This window comes from Xenopus tropicalis, chromosome 3 (assembly GCF_000004195.4).
Source record: "Xenopus tropicalis strain Nigerian chromosome 3, UCB_Xtro_10.0, whole genome shotgun sequence".
NCBI classification, from domain to species: Eukaryota; Metazoa; Chordata; class Amphibia; order Anura; family Pipidae; genus Xenopus; species Xenopus tropicalis.
The window spans coordinates 26,610,081-26,631,901 of NC_030679.2; the positions used below are offsets into that span (position 1 = coordinate 26,610,081).

Below are 21,821 nucleotides of genomic sequence, written 5' to 3' on the forward strand. Positions count from 1 at the left end.
CGGGTGAACATAATCCTTCATATGCAGGGTTAACTTTCTTCCAGCAACAAACAATAGTAATTTGTATGCTAAATAAAGTCTTACCAAGGATACCAGAAGACAGATGGCAACCGCTAAATTAATTTAACATAAATGTGAAAAATTGGTTTTGTGTTCTTACCTGAACTAGAATCCTGGTGTTTTTCTCTGGTTCTTCTCTTTCTTTTTCCCTGTAAATACAAAGTGTAATTAAGATTAAGTGCAAATAAGCCTCAGTTCTATGGTTACACTACAGTTTACATGACATCAAGTCAATTTGTTAATGTACAAGGGCAATGCAGATGTAATAAAAATCAACTATGCCATTTTGTCCCAGTATTTCATGTCCTAGATCTTTACTCTTTCTTATCTTAACTTGTGCACTCTTTCCTCCCTCATACAGCTGCCACTTTCCCATTACATACTTTAGCTTGACATTTGCTTGGTGCCTTTGTGATAAGATCTCTGGCCAGACCATCTAAGGCAGGGGTGTCAAACTCAATCACATAAGGGGGCCGAAATCTAAAACACAGGCCAAGTCGCTGGCCAAATTTTTATTAAGATACTGTATGGTCAGGCACAGTCACAGTGCAGTCAGGCAATTGGTGCTGCGTGCTCAGGCACAGTCACCAGGGGCCAAATAAAACAGCCAGAAGGGGCATGTTCAGCCCCCGGACCGTTGTTTGACACATGTGATTTAAGGGGACATTCAATTTGCAAATGGAGATTGAACAGTAAAAGCCTTTCTTGTGCTTCTGATGGTATATACGTACTATAACACGTTGAAGTTTGTGGTTTTTTGAAGGAAAGGCAAAGTCACTTGGGGGTGCCAAAATGTTAGGCACCCCCAAGTGACTTGAATTGCCTACCTTTTACCCCGGGCTGGTGCCCCTGTACGGAGAGAACAGCACCAGCCCGGGGTAGCTGCAGCGCTTCCTCCTTCCTGTATCACCGCGCGCGCACGCGCAGTAGAGTGAATAGTGGAACTTTAACAGAGAAGTCGGCTTTCTACTCTACTGTGCATGCGCCTATTGTGTTAGTCTTATTGAATCAAAGCCGGAAGGAGGAAGCGCATCGCTCCAGGTACCCCGGGCTACGAGGCAAGTGATTAAAGTCACTTGGGGGTGCTTAACATTTTTAATGACTTAGCCTTTCCTTGTCCTTTAAAGTTTATGAGACATTTCTTTGCTTATTGTTTGCTCCCACAGTGTCTAGGGGTCTTCATAGTTTTTGGGTTCGGGACTGGCCTTTGTGGTCCAGATATATGAAAACATAATCAAAGCAGTCACTCTTATACAGTTCCAGGGATATCAAACATAGTAAATAAGCATTTGCCCTAAGATTTGACTTTAACTGGATATCAAACTGCCCCATCCACTGCAAAAGGCTATGTAATGATAATGCATGGTCCCTCAGGGTCCTTGGTTTCTTACACAGAGTGAAATCTGTGTCTTTTATTAAACTATTTAGCCATACACTATCCTGCATCTTTTTGTAAATAGTAACAGAATGATAAAGAAAGCCATGATTGCCCACGTAATCTCCAGTGTATAAAAGATGGATATAAAATAAGTATTAAAAAAACAATAGCAACAACAAAAAGGTTTCAATAATACAAATCTGTCGGATTGCGGTACAACTGCTTTGTTAATACCGGGTCTATAGGGTACACATCAGCCACCCTTGATTCTATGGGGGAGATCTATCGCACATCAGCCTATTAAAGTTTTCTTTGCAGAGATTCCTTTGCCACAATGGAGATCCTTTACATTTCTGTGCCTAGGGATCGTAAAAGCCTTTATGTTTATGTACATGTTATCAACATGTTAGTGCTTCTGTTAACACTGTCTGGTTGAGAGTGATTTAGTGAGCTACTTACATAGTTATCTCTTGCAGACCAGCCTGGGTATAACTGCATGTGTAGCTGCCTCTCTTTTCTGGCCAGTTCATAGTATTTTGATTGTTCTTCTCTGGACAATGCATGCCACTGACAGGAGACAAAAATATGGGCGCAGATTAAACCTTTGCCCAACTATCATTAGATATGGTTAAATGATCACTATGTTGGCAAATATACACATTTATAAATCAAAAGAACACCTTGTCAAAGGTAGCATTCCCTTATTGAATGAGTAGAGATTGGGATGTGGCAGGCAGTGAGCATGGCTGCCTTCTTAAAGAGTGGTTTTTAGCCCAATTTTTCCCACTTCATATAAATAGCTGTTTGCAGTCAGGTGGGAATTTGTCCCTTCTAAGACAAATTTAAAGGGAAATATTCCCCCATTTTTTCAACGTGAGCTCAGTTGGGGGGATGACCTTCCAGTTTTAATACAAGAAGTATTTTTTTCAGCGGTGGACTGGGGTGTCCAAGGCCAATAGGGGCTGCTACCCTAGGGGCCCCCACACCCCCTCAGGGGCCCCTGCTGCCCACCCACTCATCCATGGCCAGGCCCTCCCTTCCCCCTCACACAGGGTGGGGCTTGGGTCTGGGTCACCTGGTGTTTTCCCAGTGTGCCGCCGGCCCAGTCCGACTCTTATTGTAACACAACTGTTCCCTTACCTTGTTCCATTGCAAAGTAATGGATTTTGAAACTTGAAGTTCCTCTGCTTTTCATAATGGGTGGTGCACAGATTGTTAGAAAAGCAGGGACTACAAGTCCCAAAATCCATTACTTCACAATGGGACAAGGTGAGGAGGGGTTTAATTACAATGTGAGCCTAAGAGGAGTAGGGAACTGGTTCCTGTGAGCAGAGATAATCTGAGAAATTTGGTATTTCTATTAAAAAAAAACAAATTCTTAGGTTAGGATCCTTACAAACCAAAAGCCATTTACAAAATAACAGAAAAATAGAATTTTGTTCTCACCCTTCTCCCTAGGATCTGATTAATGGCTGCACTCTCTTTTAGCGTGCATTCTGCAATCACTTTTGCTCTCATTTCTTTCATGTACAGCATAAAGGCATTTAATGGTTTCTTAATAGTAGGTTTCTTGGGCTCTCTTTCTCTCTTTGGCTCAGAATGTGGTTTCCTGTTGAAAAGGAAATATAAAAGCCAAAAAAAACCAAAAAGCAAATAAATGAAACTTAAAAATGATTTTAATCAACCTAAATAAAAGTGATGAGAAAATACCAATTTTTTTACAATACTAATGCCTAAAATAACTGCACCAGAAACTATCGTGCTGGTACTTGTGGTTTACTGTTTTCAACTCTGACCATAACTTGCCATAGCCTTCCTATATTCCAGGAGTTTGCTCATAGTCTGTCTCTATCAACACGTATGACACTGAATGACTTATAGAAAGTAGGACAATGGCACAGGCCATAAGTGCCTCAGCTATGTATAACCTCATTATTAACATTTATTTATAAAGCGCACATATTCCACAGCACTGTACAATAAGTGGGTTTCATACATTGGACATACAGAGTAACATATAAAGCAATCAATAACTAATACAAGAGGTGAAGAGAGCCCTGCCCGAAACTGCTTACAATCTACAAGGAGAAAGGGGTGAGACACAAGGTGTGGGAATGGGCATGACCAGAGTTGTGAGAGGTGCGGCACAGGGTATTGCTTTTAGCAGCACACTGAGGTAATGTTAAACTAAATGAGGGTAAGCTTCTCTAAATAAATGTGTTTTTAGAGATCTTTTGAAGGCAGAGAGATTGGGAGAAAGTCTGACAGATTGTGGGAGCGAATTCCAGAGAGTGTGTGTGAATGTGAGTGTGTAAGGAGGGAATGAGAGAGGAGTTGAGTCAAGTCAGTAGAGGAGTGTAACAAGTGGGTTGTTTGGTATCTCAAGATAAGTTTAGAGATGTAGGGTGGGGCAGAGTTATGGACTGCTTTGAATGTGAGAGTCATTAGTCTGAATTTTATTCTGGATGGTAGGGGAAGCCAGTGCAGGGATTGGCAGAGTGGGATGGCAGAGGAGGAGCGGTTGGAGAGGTGTATGAGCCTGGCAGCAGTATTCATTATGGACTGGAGAGGGGACAGTCTCTCGAGGAAAGGCCAATTAGCAGAGAGTTACAGTAGTCATGGCGAGATATGATAAAAGAGTAAATAAGAATTCTGGCAGCATCTTGGGGGATAAATGATCATATTTTGGAAATATTTCCTAGGTAAAAGTGACATGATTTGATAAGTGACTGGATACTAGGCGTGAAGGACAGGGCAGAATCGAGGATAACCCCAAGGCACCTCTGAAGATGGGGTATAGTAGAATTGTTAACTGTGATAGATACCTCGGGAACAATGTGGGCGTTGGATGGGGGAAAGAGAACCAGTTCTGTCTAAGCAAGTCCTAAGCAAAGATCTATAATTTAAGTGGTAGGGATGAGGGATTGAATTTGTTTGTGAATTAACTATCAGCATTCAGAATCATAACAAGACTCATGTATAGCGCTTCCTACAAACTTTGACATACAGTTCATGACATAGGATGACATACTATAGCTAAAGTACTCACATATTTCTTTCATAGCAGTCTATGTCTTTATTTCCTGAATGCGGTATTATTGCTGGGTGAGGAATCCCGGTCGTGTGCATGCTGGGGCTCAGCATCAGAGGATGAGGAAACCTTAGCAAAGTATATAAAAACAAACAGAAGGCCCATTATTATTTGCTTATACATTGTCCTATACATAACAGCATTACATTATGAGCAACTGCAAAGGCAAAACTAAGCAGGCGAAAAGCAAGACAAAGCAAATAAAAAGTTACATGGACTAGACAACAAGAACTGGCAATTGAGTCCATTTTTTTGTTTTATTAATAGCCATTTTTTGTAGTTACATCACATTCTGTTTAATTCAAGGCAATATATATAATTTATAAGAGGAATATTATCGCATGGTGTCTGATTTGGAGGGTAAGTATCCTCATTGACTGGTAGGGAAGGTGGAAGATAATGCTTGCTCATGGTTAGAGAAATACTCAGCTCTGTCAGAGCACTGGTGCTTCTGCACATACTGTCAAGTCTTGGTCACACTGGGTGGGTGTCAGCTGTCAGAATGCCAAATACTGCATTGAACTTTACAGTATGTTGTTGGCTCCTCACTAAGCTAGGTATATTGGGTATTGCCACTAGCTCAATTTTGTCCTGCCCTTGGACTAAAGCAGAAGAGGTACAATTCTGTATAGAGAGGGATGGCGGTATCAGTTTATCTGGTAAATATATTTATAACTTGGATGGGATTTTTTTTTTACAATTTTTTGACCAAGCAAAGCATTAAGGGGCAAATTTATCAAAATGTGAGATTAGAGCTCACCACACAAAATGAAACTCACCTACTTTCTATTGATGGGATGGGACCTATGGGATTTTTAGAAGTGTATTTATCAAATAGTAAATTCCAAGTTTCACCAGTAAAAATCCCATAAGAATGAATAGAAAGTGGGTGAAATTTTCTGCGACGAGCTCTAATCTCTCATTTTGATAAATCTGCCCCTAAATGTCCTTTTTTTGTGGGAATTTCTGACATTCTCTTTTATTTTAATGGATGTGTGGTGTATATAAAAGCTGGTCAGCACTGATGCATGAAACAAAGCTAAATCTAATGCTCTTGTTCCATTCTAAAACCCTTGTTTGTTCAATTACTGTCATTTTCTTTTTGTTATAATATTATTATAAAGTGCTGCATAAATTGTGGCATGAATTTGTATTTGGAATGAACAAAAATGGTATTAATCATTCCTAAAAACAACTTAATGTCTTCTACCGTATGTTTAAAGAGCATGTACTCTTGGTATAGGGAAAGTTATTTGACACTAGATGGCGTAGTATGAAAAGCAAAGCAGGGTGTTCTCAGCAAAGGATTCTGAATTCTTACCATGTTTGTACAGAATTACAGGTATAGGATCTATTATCTGGAATGCTTGGGACCTAGTATTTCTCAGATAAAGGATCTTTCTATAATCTGGATCACCATACCTTAAATTTGATCAAAATGATTTAAACATTAAACAAACCCAACAGGATTGTTCAACATGGATTCATGCAGGCTAGTTACCATCAAGTACAAAGTACTGTTTTATTATTACAGAGAAAAAGAATGGGATTATTTATTAAATAATGACATAATTTAGAGCATTCTGAATAAGGGAGTATATATATACTGTATATCTTACATTTTAAAAGATTGGACAAACAATCTTTCAGTCATCCACACTGAAAAAAATCAACCTTTTTCAAAATTGTATAATTTGTTTCTATAATTTTTGATATTATAATTTGATATTATAATATGCTCTATTGCTTTGCAAGAGGCGAAACAACCACTAGCCTACACCCATGAACTGCTGTCGAATAGGGATAATTGCACCAAGAGCCAGTGCAATAGGTGTTTATGGAGAGTACATGTTTAACAGCCTTCTGCAGAGTTATTATACTCAACGGGAATATCATATTAAATCTTCTATAGAGAGCAAACACTGGAATTTTCTTCAAGTCTGAATTAAGTAAATTGAATTGTGTGAATTGAGCGGCCCATTGTGGCCAGTTTAAGTGACATGCAGCATTTCTAAATTTCTAAAGAGGATTGATACAACAACCTTTGAAATCCATTATCTTCTTTTTGTTTAATAGCTTAGGATGCATATATGGGACCCATTAGCTTTGGATTTACTTTCCAACAAACACATCTATGTAGCATCGCCATTTTGTCATTTTAGAGCCATTAGCTAGCGATTTTAAACGTAATATCCTGTCAAGCAGAGTGCAGGGTCGCTTCAAGATACCAGTGGGCCCAGGGCAACATTTCATTGGCGGGCCTTCACTGCCCCAGTAAATTTGTGGTAGATTAACTCTCAAGCACACGAGGTTCAATATATTAAGGCAGGCAGTGAAGAAATGGTCTGCGCTTTCTGAAGCAGACATGGTGCCCAAGTGTGCCGCCCTGCACCAACAGCCCTGGGCCCTAGGTATCAGCCCTGATGTCAAGTGTTTCAAATCACAACAGCTAAAGGTACAAATTGGGTTTTGTTGTTAAATTAGCAGGTAACAATTAATTGTCAACAGTTTTAAAGGAAAACTATACCCACAGAATGAATACAAATAGTTTATATATGACCCTGGGGCCAAACGATCGAATTCTGCACGCGGAAATGGGGCAGTCGGTTCGGGGACCACATCAACGAGCCGATGCGGTCCCCGATCCGACTGGATTTTCTAACCTGGCCGATCGATATCTGGCCAATTTCAGGCCAGATATCGGTCGGCCAGGCCCCTCGGTTCTGCCCTTACACGGGCCGATAAGCTGCCGAATCAGTCCAAGGGACCGTTATCGGCAGCTATAATCGGCCCGTGTATGGGGACCTTAAGTGACTCTGGGAGAGTAAATTGGGCCACACGTTACTAACAACACAGTAGCCCAAAGTAATAGTTGGAGACCAACAGGTTCTTATCTAGAACAGAACTAATCTCAAATGAAAGGTTGCGCAAGAATTATTCTCCGTTTGCAAGTCAACAGGTGACAACGTGGCCTGGAAGGAAGGTTAAATTATTTTTAGGTACAGGACAAAAGTTTGCAATAGAATACAGAAAAGCTGCTCGTTTTTGGCTCTGGCATTAGTACATCATGACGTTTAAGACACAGCGTTTCAATGCTGCTGCACAATAAGCTGAGACAGAATTGCTGGCAAACACAAGAAATGCTGGGAGGCTGATGATAAAAAGCTTGAGCTGTGCAGGAGCTGAAGCTGGCACAATAGGGATTCCTGCCCTGTCTCACCCATGTAATACTCACCTGGAATAGGAAGGGCCAGAGGACAATGTCGCTGAGTATGGCTGTCTAAACCCACAAGAAGGGATAGGATAGACAGGCTGGCTTTGCCTGTGAGCAGGAAGAAACTCATCGAGTCAGTATTTGAAAATATTTTTAGAAAAGGAACACCGGCCTCCCTTCTTTTAAGTGGGCTGTGTGTGCCCACCTCAGCATATTTAATGGTCACTTCATTAATTAAATTTAGTGTTAAAGGCAAGTTACCCCAAATTAATGAAATCTTAGTGTGGCTGAAGCTATTTAAGAAACCAGGACACAAAACACAATGGTTTTAGTACTCAGCTGGAGTTAAACAGGGTTCATATACAGGGTTTATTTATCAAAGAATGAGGTTAGGAATTAAGGTGGAGTTCCGCCACTCTCCATTCATTCCTATGGGATTTTTAAAACAGTTTCTATCAATGAGTGAAAGTAAAAGTTTTCCCTTTGATAACTTTAAAAATGCCATGGAAATGAATGGAGAGTGGCGGAATTTCACAGTGGCGGACTCTAACTTCACTATTTCATAGATATAACCCATAACGTATGGCCCTCTAAACTCCTATGGGGTAAAAACCTCTCTCAGTTACAACAATTAAAAATGAAACAAAGTTAAAATCATTGGGGGTGCTATCAGTTACTATTATCAATTATTTGATACCCTGGGCCTGTATTCCTGTAGAAGTGCCACATAGAGATTGCTCTATGATATGTTCGGTCTTCTCCTTGGCCAGTGCTTGTGCGCAGTAGAGTGAAAAGCCAAATTTTTGCTTACGAGTTCTGCTTTTCACTGTACTGCATGTGTGCATTCAGACACAAATGAAGAGAAGGCAGAAGAAGAGGAAGAAGATGGTGCCAAAAGGCTGCTATGGTAGTACCCTGGGCCTCTGCAGTTTTTAGTGACCAGAAGCAATAGCCCAAGGTATCAGATAAGCAATTATAATCAGTGGAGAGGTGCATAAAATTTGGAACCCCAAAATTCCCCTAGGCCAGTGCCAGGTGCAGTAAAGCGTACATGTGTTGGCTTAGGGCCACTGAAGAGTGAAGAAGCAGAAAAGACAATAGCCCCACGCTGTTTGTTCAGAAGTACCCTGGGGTCCCATGCAGTTTTCTGATAACAGAGAATTGATGTGGGTTATTAGGTAAGTAATTATAATCATCGGGGGGTGGTGCCTAACATTTGGCACCCTTAGTGATTTCAGGACAAGCCCTATTCAGTAAAACCAACCATGCAGAGCGGGTAAACTATCTTTTTAGCAAATGTATTATGTGCCCCTACGAGATAAATTTAACATGTGACCCAGTTAAAAAAAGTTGTTCTTCATCTGTTCTGGATTGGCAGGTGTGTGCTGTTATAAAGGTAAAATCTCAGCTGTCAATGATAAATTGCCTGCCTGTTTCAGGCATACAGGCAAGGTTAGCAATTATTTTCACTTTCCATTCAGCACTTCCTAGATATCACTGCCCTGCTCACATCCCCCTCCCTCCTCACTGCCTGCCTGTGCATAGGCATCAGGTGCCACATTCTGGAGCATACACCAGATTTTGGCGTGATGCAAAGCCTTTAATGCATTAATAAGTATCCACAAAATGGCACCTGTATGCTTGCTGTGACTGTGAATTCCAAGACTGACGGAAACAAAATGTATACAATTTATGTAGTGTAGGTAAAGTCTGACAAACACAATAGAAAATAATTTGGAATTATTTCTTTTCTTTAGATCCCTTTCAAATGGACATAAACTCTAAAGTAAAAACTTACATAAAAGCTCCCACTGAACAACAATTCAGAGAAATATTATTTTGAAAGAATGACCAGGAAGTGGAGACTATAACCATTTCCTCTGGTGTGCGGAAATAGCGTACGTACTTACACGGTTACTGTACCACACTTATCAGTTGCAAGGTGCAATATGCTTTTAGCAAACTAGAGTTAGCTCTTAAGGCTGATGTTTACTATTTATGTTTTATGGAGGTTTCCTTTTTATTTTATCAAGGTCTACCGAGACTGTACATTTATGTGGTGGCTTGTAACCGGATATATATCCATCAGAGCCCTTATGTATTCAGTGAAACCTGCACTGGAGCGAAGGCAGCGGAGAGTATGAGGTGGCAGACAGCAGTCACTCCCACACTGCTTACTAGCTAATCATGTATGTTCTAATCACATTAACAAATATCCAAGTCCTACAATAATATATGAAGAACGCTCGGCAGCCTTTGAAGTTCCACGTTCTATTCTAAAGGCAAGAAACAATTACCCAATGTTAATCCACTGCTGACATTTTGTGACTCAATGGGACACAAGAGCCCAAAATTAGAGTGACATGCTAATTACTGCAATTAAGCGTGAAATAATGATTGATAGAAAAAAAAAAACACTTTTTTTTAAAGGAGACACACAAAAAAAAAAAAAAGGATTAGGACTAGACATGCTTTATTTTAATTGCTACTGTTAGGAAGCATCAAATATCATGTCATAGAAGCAGAAGGATTATTTACTAATCAATTCTAAAGAAGAATAAGCATGTCGGGAATGTGAATATGAATTTATTACTGATCAGCCTTGTAACGGGAGTGGAAAATAATGGATATTGTGGGTATCTGTGGATGAGCAGATCTTCGCTGCTCAGGGCAAAGGCACATGAAGCTCTTCGTCCCCTATAGGAGATCACCTCCAGTGGAGTCTGCCTAATCCATGGGTTGCATAGTCAATTTACTACTATAACTGAAGAAAGGACCAGAACTTCAATCTGTGTTTCACCTGATTTATTTCATATCATGTCATCAGGCACCTTTATCAAGAATATCAGATTGGAGTGCTGTTCCTTTTTTCAGATATATATATATATTTATGAAAAAAGCATATATATCTGAAGTAAAGAATGTCAATACTTACCACCCCACTGAAGGGGATATCTGTCCAACTCCTCCAGAAGGCAAAGGGTAGAAGGTGGGGATATCAGCTGTTTGGGCAGGTCTATGCACACCTAGTGAGATATAAACAGCTTAACATTTGTCTCCAAACAGTATTTACAGCAAATGCACAATGACCGGCAAAAAAGTTCAGAGGGAAGTGAAAGGTTTTAAGCTCTAAGAAAAATTACCCAAGGCTTTATGTGTCGGTTGTTTACCTGAGATACCAAATAGTGTTTCACCAGGCTGTTTCAGCCTCTGCACTCACATATTATCACTACATATGTTAATATAACAAAACAGAGAAGACAAATTTGTGGAACAATATAGAACTCACTGTAAAAATCTTTTTATTGTTAAGAAAACATTAGGTAAATCAATGGTAAATCAAACTGAAAAACCAATAATCACATTTTTGCCTTTAAGGTTCTTTAAAGGAACAGTAACACCAAAAAATTAAAGAGCTTTCAAGTAATAAAAATATAATGCACTGTTGCCCTGCACTGGTAAAACTGGTGTGTTTGCTACAGTAACACTACTATAATTTATATAATAAGCTGCTGTGTAGCCACGGGGGCAGCCATTCAAGCTGGAAAAAAGGAGAAAAGGCACAGGTTACATAGCAGATAACAGATAGGTTCTGTAGAGTACAATAGTGTTTTATCTGTTATCTGCTATGTGCCTGTGCCTTTTCTCCTTTGAATGGCTGCCTCCATGGCTACATAGCAGCTTATTTATATAAATTATAGTAGACTTTCTGAAGTAAACACAACTTTTACCAGTGCAGGGCAGCAGCACATTATATTTTAGTTACTTTTATACACGTTCATTTTTTGGTGTTACTGTTCCTTTAAGAGACTCCAAGATCCTCGAGCTTGAAGTGTCCAATGCTAACATTGCCCCAGACAGGTGTAGTTCTGGGCTGATCCATACAGATGTTTTATGTTTTGATTATGATGTTCATGGGCAGGCACCTTTACCTCATTAAATAGTCTTTAGTTTTTCAGATAACTTGAAGATACTTTGACAAACTAAGACTTTATTCAAAAACTATGCAGTTATGATGCAAAGGAAAAGAGTCAACATTATACTCAAAAACCACAGATGCCGTTATTTCTTGGCTGTTATTGGCTTAAGTATAAAATGGCCATTGCAGCCACACGGTGTACCATAAACCTAAAGATCACCTCCGTCTGTAACACCCTAATTATGCAAATACACACGTACCCTCCTCTCTATAGGCCCTAATAAGAGAAAATGGAATGTGCCACAGTGCTTGGAGTGGGTCAAGAGTCTCTTTTAACACAGAGAAAAATGTACATTTTGCTGAACTTGCATTGCTATTGTGGAAAAATATTTTGCAACACTGCAAAGACCTTTAGCATATACATTTATATTTCTCTGTGTAACTCTATTTTGTTGGGCCTTTTCTGTTTTAAGTGCCCAGTGTAAAGTTCTTCTCTGCTATGCACTAAAACCAACCCTGCTCACCTGTTGCTCTTGGGTTTTGCCAGCATAGAAATAAAACTAATTATCATTTAGGCAAGTAATTGCATAACATTTACATGCTATTTATTCAACTAATCAACATGAAAATCAATACACAACACTGTTTCTTTTTTTTTACCACCTTGTGGCCGGAAACACTTTTTAAGACTGTTTTTGCTGTACTTCCTTTAATCTGCGTGTATTAATTTAAGTACCATTACTCCCCTTTGACATCCTGGCCATACAGCAAACTGGACTTAAAGCGCAGAGACTGTTCACATACTTCTTTCTATTTTATACCATCTATAGAGGTGACCACAAAAACCTGTCTATGTAAAGCATAGTCCTGTAAAATCCAAAAGCAGACCAAATATGCTCACTAAGGCACTGCAACTATTTCCTGTCTTATGATGTGCTTTTCAAGGGATGACTGTGTTGATCTCATTTTTAGTATAATGCAGAGAGAAAGACTTTCAATTTTTATGACCACACACAGAACTTAATCAGGTCATATAAAGCACCTACAGTCAAATTGCATTTCCTACCTTTCACATACGTCTGCTGCATCATGACTGTTTACTGCACTGTCTAAAAACTGGGATGCCCATTTATTCCCAGAATAACCACAGAGACACAAGCCAGGGGCCAGTATGAAACACAATGTAGCTCATTTACAGCTGTTCTGCTTGTCTAACCAATACAAGGAACTCAAATGTCTAGGATCAATTTCTAGTTACTTAAGGGTGTCTTTTCCCTTGAAACACTGTTTCATGTAAACACACCAGCAATCTGAAAGTCACTGTAACTGTAGAGTCTCCCCACCTTACCTGTCAGTGACAAAGTTTTAATCTAACCATACTATAGCAACTAGTCCTGCCCATATTTTTTCATACACAAGACAGATTGATTCAAGAACTTTCATGTCAATGGAAGCCAAGGGCTGAAGGAGGACTTTCTGGAGAAATCATAACACAAGGTTCAAATTCGACAGCAGAATTGGGGGCTGGTAAGAAAGAAAGACTAGACTAGAGACTAGACTTTAGTGACTCCCAATACTTTTTTCCTATGCTTGTAGAAAGTCTAATAGGCAAGAAGTGTGACCAAATTAAGCTTTCGGTTTCTGCACCAGGAAAAGAAAGTTCTCCAAATGTGTTTGTATGCCTGTTTTTGTACCAGTAGAAGTATCTTGGTTACCTTGTTGGAAAAACCCATTTCTACCCAAATGGCACTTTCAGTAGCAAGGTCATCAATGCCAAAGTCCTTAAGTTGGAATGCAGACAGTGGCTCTGTAATATGAGCTCCAAGTCTATATGGTGGGGCTATTAACAGTTTGCAGATATCAGAGTTTGGGCCAAATCTGAGCAATCGCTATGGTGTAGATCCTGGTACAGTACAGTGGAAGCTGGAGAATGAATTTCACTGCTGTTAGATCCACTTTGGGGGTCCACCAAAAAGATGTAAGTTAGTAGAACACAGTCTTGTTTAGGGACCGCTTCCCAGGGTCAAGAAAATTGTGGCTGATAACAGATAACAGAACCCACATTCTTAACCAAGAAAGTTGGCGATAGGCCAGTGCAGCAATGAACAGACCCTGCCATGTATAAACCTGGTGTCACCAGGCAGAAAAGTTGCTGGCAGAATTTGTCCTGATAAGTTTGGTTAGGGTATGCCTTTAATAAGTCCAAGATATTTTTTCTGTTTTTAATGTTTTTTCTGATATTGCAGTGGCAGTGTAATAGAAATAAGTGTAAAGCAACAGGAATTTTCTTTATAACATTTCACAACTTATCCAACCGGCTTCTTCAGTTCAGCCGAGTGGTAGGGAATTACCCATCTTTTCGTTTCTGTCTTTACGTTGTTTGCGCATTGAAAAGCCAAACTTTAAGAAAAAAAAAAAGCCAGCTTTTTCACTCTTCTGCACAGGAGGAAGAGGATTGCTCATAGGTACCCCGGGCTAGTGCAGTTTTCTGCTAACAGGAGCACCAGCCTGGGGTATCAGGTAAGTGAGTACAATCACTGGGGAGATGATTAACATTTGGCACCCTCGTTGATTGTACCTCTCCTTTACCAACATCCAATCACAAGGGTTCCATTGAACATTTTCAGTTAGGTGTTAGCTGAAACTCACAGACATGTGAAAGTTTGATCCAGTCAATATGATACCATGATCATCACAGAGGCAGGGTGTTCATTTTTCAATTTACAGGACTGGAAGTGTGAAGTGAAAATGGCTATAACAAGACATTACTCTCTTTAGTAAAAAAAAGCTGAACCTAGAACAAGTTTGTTCTTTGCTCAATCAGAATGAGAGGAGTGGTCAGATGTTTTTAAAACAACGCAAAAAGTCCAGTTCTAGACTTATTTTTACTAGATACTGTACATCATGACTAGAAGAATAAAAATTTTCTTAGTGCCGTGTAAGTAACTTGAAATCCAGAGTTCTGTAGGGAGCGCTTACCAAAGGAAGAGGGTGGAAAGGCACACTTGGACTGGGTGCTGGCTGCTCTGGGTTTCTTCTCCTGGGAAGGAAGCAGCTCTTTTCTCCAGTGATTTTATTGATGAGTATGTCTATTTCAGGGCCAAAGAAAGAGGCACCAGTGAAAGGAAGCACCCCCAGGGGCACTTTTTTTTAAACTGGGTCAGCATTTCATGTTTTTATCCAGAAGACCTGTGTGCCCCTACACCCATAATTTTTGCTAAGGTTAAAGACGATCTATAAATGTGTCACAAAGAAAATGGACTGCCCCAATTAATTTTAATTGTTTGTACTAGAATATTAAGAAAAGACATTATCTGAACATAGTTTTTTTCTGTTCACACCATAGCAAGATGCTATATTTAGTTATTACATTAAACACAAACTCACACTCATGTTTTTAAATATTAAGAAGATTTTGTGAGAATAATTTGCCATTCACCTACTGACTTGGACAATTTTATAATGTTAAACTCCATATTTATACAACAATTTTATTAGTATCTCACACATTCTCAACACAATCTTTTGTTTATTAGTATATTTCTACTGAACAACAGTCACTGAGTGTAAGGGGATATTTTGCTTAAATTATACTGCATCAAAATGGATGTAACTCAAGTCATATTTGGGTAACTTTATATTACCTTGCTTCTGATTCAGATCGGCGGGAAGGTGTGTAGAATGGGAGCCATGGCTGAAGGACTCGTTATTATAGGGAATGAGAGGATGAACTCCGTGTGATGGTTGTACCACAGGAACTTTGCTGGACTGGGAAAAGGAGAGGGAAGATTTTAACAATTTAGAATTAACATAAAATAATATAGATGTGATAGGTGCAACTTAAATTGGATTAACTTTAATAGCAGCGCTATGAACCTCACCAAGAAAATTCATAATCACACATTACAACACCATGTAAAAACCATGCGACTGTTGTTGTACTGCCATTTAGCCACTCCCAGTGCCCCCTCCCTTTCATCTTGGACCACGTAGCGGCCCTCCTGCATGTTCTACCATCTTGCACCAAACCACACAGACAAGCCAACACTAAAGTGGCCATACACTACCAGATCAGCTTGTTTGGTGAGGCTGGCAAACAAGTGGATCTCAGCCTAATTTGGCCACCTGCGTCAAACCTACCTGAGTGATATGTGGCTGAATTTTGATCAGATACTGGTCAGGCAGGCCCACATGCAAAAGGCCAATAAGCTTCCAACTCATTCCGGTGGGACCGAGTGGGCAGCTATTATCAGCTATGTTATCACACACTTACTTTAACACATTTTATTTTAGTGATTTTTCATGTATTGCTGGTTATTGCTTTTTTGTGCCAGTAGTACTGTAAGACAACTGGAATTAATATTTTGACCAACTACCTGTATCTCAGTGTGTTGTCATTATTATTGTTTTAATTGATATAACTGGATGTTAAAGGGCTGTGACAGGCGGAGAGATTAGTCGCTGCGCGACAAATCTCCCTTGTCGCAGGCAACTAATCTCCCCAAAATGCCATCCCAACGGTTAGATTGTAAATCGCCGGTGGGATGGCATACGCGGTGCCGAAATCGCGAAGTTTCTAGTCAAGGCAAGTTCAGCGATTTCAGCAAATCACCGCGCCGCGAGGTAAGAAACAGTAGTCAAAAACAATCCAGAATGCAAAAACTATTAAGGGCTGTGACAGATGGGGAGATATTGCTGCACAATAAATCTCCCTTGTCGCAGGCGCCGTCTGTCACAGCCCCAATAGTTTTTGCATTCTGCATTGTTTTTGACTACTGTTTCTTGCCTGTTTTGAGCCTCTAAATGCCAAATAGTTTTATAATTCTATGCATATTGGGTATCAGACTGTTCAGCAGACCCTTGTCTATGATAATCCAATCGCCAATACAATGAATGCTATACAAAGTAAGTAGAGAGTAAGAAGACACAGGGCATATGCATAGCACTTAAAACCATGCTGGCCCAACAGTTTCTGCTTTGCCTTAGCATATTGAAAGAGAGGCACCAGAGAGATGGACAAAACCTGATAATCATGTAAGTGCTCTTTTTTCTTAGAATTATTGAAATGACTCATTTCTGTAACTGTTATTTGAAAAAAATGCTTATTTTGGCAAGTACTACCACATTTGAAGGGCTTTGTTAAAAGTAAACGCAACCTTTAAGTGGTTAGCAGGTGTAAAATTCAATGGTAATAATATTCACGCTATGTTTAATGTTCATGCATGTATACTGCAAAAAGCTTTTAGGGTAATGGCAGATTTTGCCATTCTAGATATAAGTAAGCATGAAAAATGCTTGAAAATACTCCTGGACAGCCTAGTATGACAATTGCACTGACCCTGTTGGTGTCTATGGGACTCCTGCCATGTAACTTCCCTTGACATTTTTATTTGGGAAATGTTACCAATAGGCTGCTTTCCATTAGATTATAATTATATTCTGGGGAGGTTAAATCTTGCCATACATGAGGTGATAGAAGCTGCCATCTCTGTCGCTCCAGGCAAAAGATTGCAAAATAGATACCTGCCAAAAAATTAAGATACCTTTGAAAGTCCTGTTGGGTAAGGACTGCATTGGCATGTCAACATGGTCCTTACCTGTTGGTTCTCCGTAGGACCAAAGTAAGATTGAAATCATTGGCCTTAGGCCAAGGACCAGATTAGCCTGTTGTGGCACAGCAAAAGTGGCCAATTCAGGCAGAGATCGGTTGATAAAGGCTGCCAAATCTCTGCCGCCTTAATCACTCACATGCTGGGCACCCACCAATAAATCCAATCTGTATTTTTTGTCCATGGGCTATTGTTCCTTTTAGGAAAAAATTTAAAGTAATGCAGCATCACCCCACCTTACTTTCCCTTCCCATGGTTAGTACTGTGAGGGGATGACTGAGTAAGGTTAGAAACAAGGTGGCGTGGCATTGCGCTGCTTTATGTTTTTTGCCAGCTGGTGCATTTCTCTTCCTAAATGTAATAACCATTAGGGGAAAAAAATCTTAGCAAACAGATAAAGAGTAGGGTATCTAACATATTGACACCCTGCTGTAAATCAGGCTTTCCTTGACCTTTACTCGCTTCAGTAAAAATACTCATATTCGTGACTGCTGTGGTCTAGACTGTAGTTGATGTGGTTAAAGAAAAAGCAGGATTAAATTTTTAAATTCAGATGAGGGACAGCTATCAATGTCTATAAGCAGCCTGTGTTCTGACAGTTTGTAGCACTGTGGGAGACTGAGGTTAACTGTTGCTGCAAGGACTGCTGAAACACATAGCAACTTTACATTTTTTTTCAATTTATGAAATCCCCCCCTTAGTACTGAATTTACTGGCTGATATAAGCGGTGTATGCATTGGGCTCATAATTGCTTGGAGATGTGGCTTACAGGCTCTCAGCAGAGAGCTATAACACTCTAACCCCCAAAATAAAAGGCACAACATTTGCCACAGTGCATTAACCCCTAGCAACCAATAAGATGTTTGCTTTTAAACTGGTGACCAGTAAATTCTACCTGCTGATTGGTTGCTATATGCCAGTGCTGTCCAACTTCTGTGGTACTGAAGGTCGGAATTTTTCCATGGTGGAGGGCCGATAATGGAAGCCATACTGTGTGCCATACTCTGCCTGCCCTATGCTGCCTGTGTGTGCCATACTTTGCCTGCCCCACCCTGCCTGTGTGTGCCATACTCTGCCTACCCTATGCTGCCTGTGTGTGCCATACTCTGCCTGCCCTATGCTGCCTGTGTGTGCCATACTCTGCCTGCCCTACCCTGTCTGTGTGTGCCATACTCTACATGCCCTATGCTGAATGTGTGTGCCACACTCTGCCTGCCCTATGCTGCCTGTGCATGCCTTACCTTGCCTGCCCTATGCTGCCTGTGTGTGCCAATACTATAACTGCCCTATGCTGCCTGAGTGTGCCACACTCTGCCTGCCCTACCCTGCCTGTGCGTGCCGTACACATAGACAGCATAGGGCAGGCTGTACATACAGTGTCACAATGCTGGCAATACTCCTACAGTCTGGCTGAGGTGTGAACAGGTGAACAATGTGGGTGTTTACAGTGTTTTAAAGCCTAAATCTGAGGTGTGAACATTGCAGGGGGCCAGCTAATCTCAGTACTGATACCATTTAAAGTTTACACAAACGTAAGCAGTCACAGCAGCCAGACAGGTGGGGGCCACACAGAGGGGGCCGCCAGTTGGACAATATTGCTATAGAAATGTTAAACCTTTTATTACATAACCATACTGCCGTCTCCAACAGATACATTGGCAGGTGAATAAAACAAACAATGTATGTGTAGGGGCCCATAGAGTTTAAATCCCAATTAGTTTAATTTCCTCTAGTTACTAGGCAGAAGCCACATTTACATTTCTATGTTATTGGAACACAGGTTACCGTCAAATTCCTGTCACACTTTAATATAGTGATTAGAAAGGGCCTTCCATTCTCTCTTCAGGTGGATGTGTCTGCAGAGCCAAAGTCAAAGTCCTGCCCTAGAGGGAAAACCCTTCTAGTGAAAGTAAGAGAACAGAGACCCCTTGAACAAGGGTAAGTCAGATTACAGCACTAAATTTGCAAGAAGTACTTCTAGGAACGCAAGATAATCAGGCAAAACCTATAGTGAAGGGTGAAGACACACGGAGCTACTTAGTAGCAGCTACTTGTCACGGCTACAAAACCCCAGAAAATACCCTGCTGCAGACAATATTGACAATTGCCTCTGCTAAAACACACGTATAGATGATTATCAGTAAATGATCAGCGTTATCTATTTCTGTAGCAGTGATAAGTAGCTTCTACTAGTAGCTCCGTGTGTCTTCACCCTGAGAGAGCTTCACCCTAAGAGCAGTGGCACACAGGGAGATTAGGCATCTATGATAAATCTTCACTTTTGTGGGTGACTAATTTCCCTGAAATGGCATCCCACCAGCAAGAATGTAGATCGCTGGTGGGATGACATATGTGTCGCTTCGGTTTCAGAAAGTCGCCCGAAGTTGCCTCTCAAGAACACTTTGGGCCTAAGGGTGAAGACACACGGAACAACTTGTAGCAGCTACTTTTTCATGGCTACTAAACGCCCGAAAATCCCCTGCCATAGACAATACTGAGAAGAGCCTCTGCTAAAACACACGTAGTGGCAATAAATCAGTAAATGATAGCTCCATGTGTCTTCATCCTAAAGAGCAGCTCTGTGCTCCAACAAGGCTTGATAGCTGGAGGTATATCTCTAGGATGCTAGGATGAATTGAAGGGACCACAGTATTGAAGAGTGGTTCAGGTTATAATCACTCCCTAAACTATTTCTGCTGTAGGTTATCTGGATCACTATTGCTAGAAACCCGAAAAGTGAACCTTAAAACCTACTGACCATCGCCACAGAGGTGTCACAGAACCCTGATCTACCTATGATTACACATTATGTACTCCTGCTAACAAAACAATCACAGCAAAAGGGGGAAGACAGGGGGTTGTATGTGGTAATCTATCTATCTTACATGGACCAGATATGAAGTAGATTCAGTTTCCCTGTTTCAATTTTTTCAGCTCAAGAAATATCAAAAGCTTTATATTTGTTGTGATGAAAGCAACAGGCAAGAAGTATGTTCATCTCAAGTTCTATCCCAGGCTATACTGTCCATTTAAGAAGGTAACATATAGGGAAACATTACAATAGCAGTGATAGTTTAAACATTATCCATGACAACCCAAATCTCATAATAATTTGTAACCACTCGTCTATGCATTACTGTTGTTTACCAAACCATTTGGCTTTCTGTGTGTTTTGAAAGAGAGAGGCAGAGAAAAAAGGGGAAAAATAAAAAGGGACAGCAAAAAGATGAACAGTGAAAAAAGGAGAAATATTCTGGACAGTAGGTGAGTGGCCTAAGATTTCCTGCTGCCTATACATTGAAACAGGACAACTATTTACTAGTACATCTGACAGTCACTGTGAAATGCTCACTGTCACCATTAGCTATGAATCAGAGGGGAACCACTAGCTAGGTAGTTGCATTTATGACTGGAAATAAGTATAGTTCATTTACTAGAATCAAACATTTAAAGTCTAATAAACTATTCAAAAAGAAACCTTATATATGTGCAAGTGCTAAAACTTAGATCCCCACTATAACTATTAGAAATATGCTAGTTAAAAGTAATGCTATTAGTAATTATCCTTCAGTAAGACATAGGATGGAGTGCTTCCAACAGTCTAAAAATACCCGTAAGGGTCAGGTGCCTAATAATGTAAGGTAGGGGCCCCAAACTGCCAGGGCCCAGAAAATCAATCTTATGAAACTATACTATAGTAATGTAGTAACTATACTATAGGCACAACTGTTGGTGTGAAGCAGTGAAAAGTGCTTTATTAGCTCACAAAAAGTGTCAAAAAGCCATATCAGGCTTGCTAAAGGGGCTGGTAGAGGCCCGAAACCTTACCACTTTTTGTGAGCTAGTAATTATTCTTCATCACACAAGGTCATTTTATGTGTTAGGACAGGGGTCCCCCAACCTTTCTTGTTGCCCAAATGTGTGCTGGTAAAGGAATAAGGCACACATGCATGTGCTAGAGACATGGGAAACTCCGGCTTCTGAAACAAAGACAGCCCCACACTACACAGAAACTACACAGAAATCTTTAACAACACCTATTATTGTAATCTGTTCCTTTAAAAAGTATGGATAATTACCATTTTATACGCTGAAATCCAGCCAGAACAAATTGTAACAACTTCTCCACAGTGTATAGCAGGGGTGGCCAATACGTTGATCGAGGACCACCAGTAGATCCCCTGTGAATTTCTGGTGGACCGCAATCAAGCCGGGGATGAGGAAATGCTGCGTTAATGCGTACATACGCAATCAAGCCACACTTCCGCATTACGCATACCTCCGGTCAACCACGACCGCGAAAAGTCTGGCCCCCACTGGCGTATAGACAGCATGCAGGAACTACATAACCCACAATGCATTGCACTGTGATGTTCCTTTCCTTATTGCCATCACGTGTGCAGGGAATTGTAGGATTGGGAGGATGCAGGCTGAAGGCAGGCTGATGACAGTCGACTACTGTTGCATTAATTTGAGTCTCAAAGTAGTCAGCCAGATCAGCAGGGGAACAGGGAACTGTTCCAAACCATATTGTTACATTAAAAACCAT

At 40.4% G+C, this 21,821-nt stretch overlaps 1 protein-coding gene across 7 annotated transcripts in view; it reads right to left on the bottom strand.

Moving 5' to 3' along the window:
- tcf7 (transcription factor 7) overlaps positions 1 to 21,821 on the bottom strand; it is a 77,014-nt gene that overhangs the window by 10,840 nt on the left and 44,353 nt on the right. For 5 of the 7 annotated variants that reach the window (XM_031897793.1, XM_031897795.1, XM_031897798.1 and 2 more), the window contains exons 4-10: positions 15,307 to 15,430; positions 10,679 to 10,769; positions 7,765 to 7,851; positions 4,488 to 4,598; positions 2,885 to 3,047; positions 1,898 to 2,005; positions 161 to 209 (exon numbers count right to left, since the gene is read on the bottom strand). In XM_031897793.1, the coding sequence (XP_031753653.1) occupies positions 161 to 209; positions 1,898 to 2,005; positions 2,885 to 3,047; positions 4,488 to 4,598; positions 7,765 to 7,851; positions 10,679 to 10,769; positions 15,307 to 15,430 (733 nt within the window). 7 annotated transcript variants of the gene reach the window in all.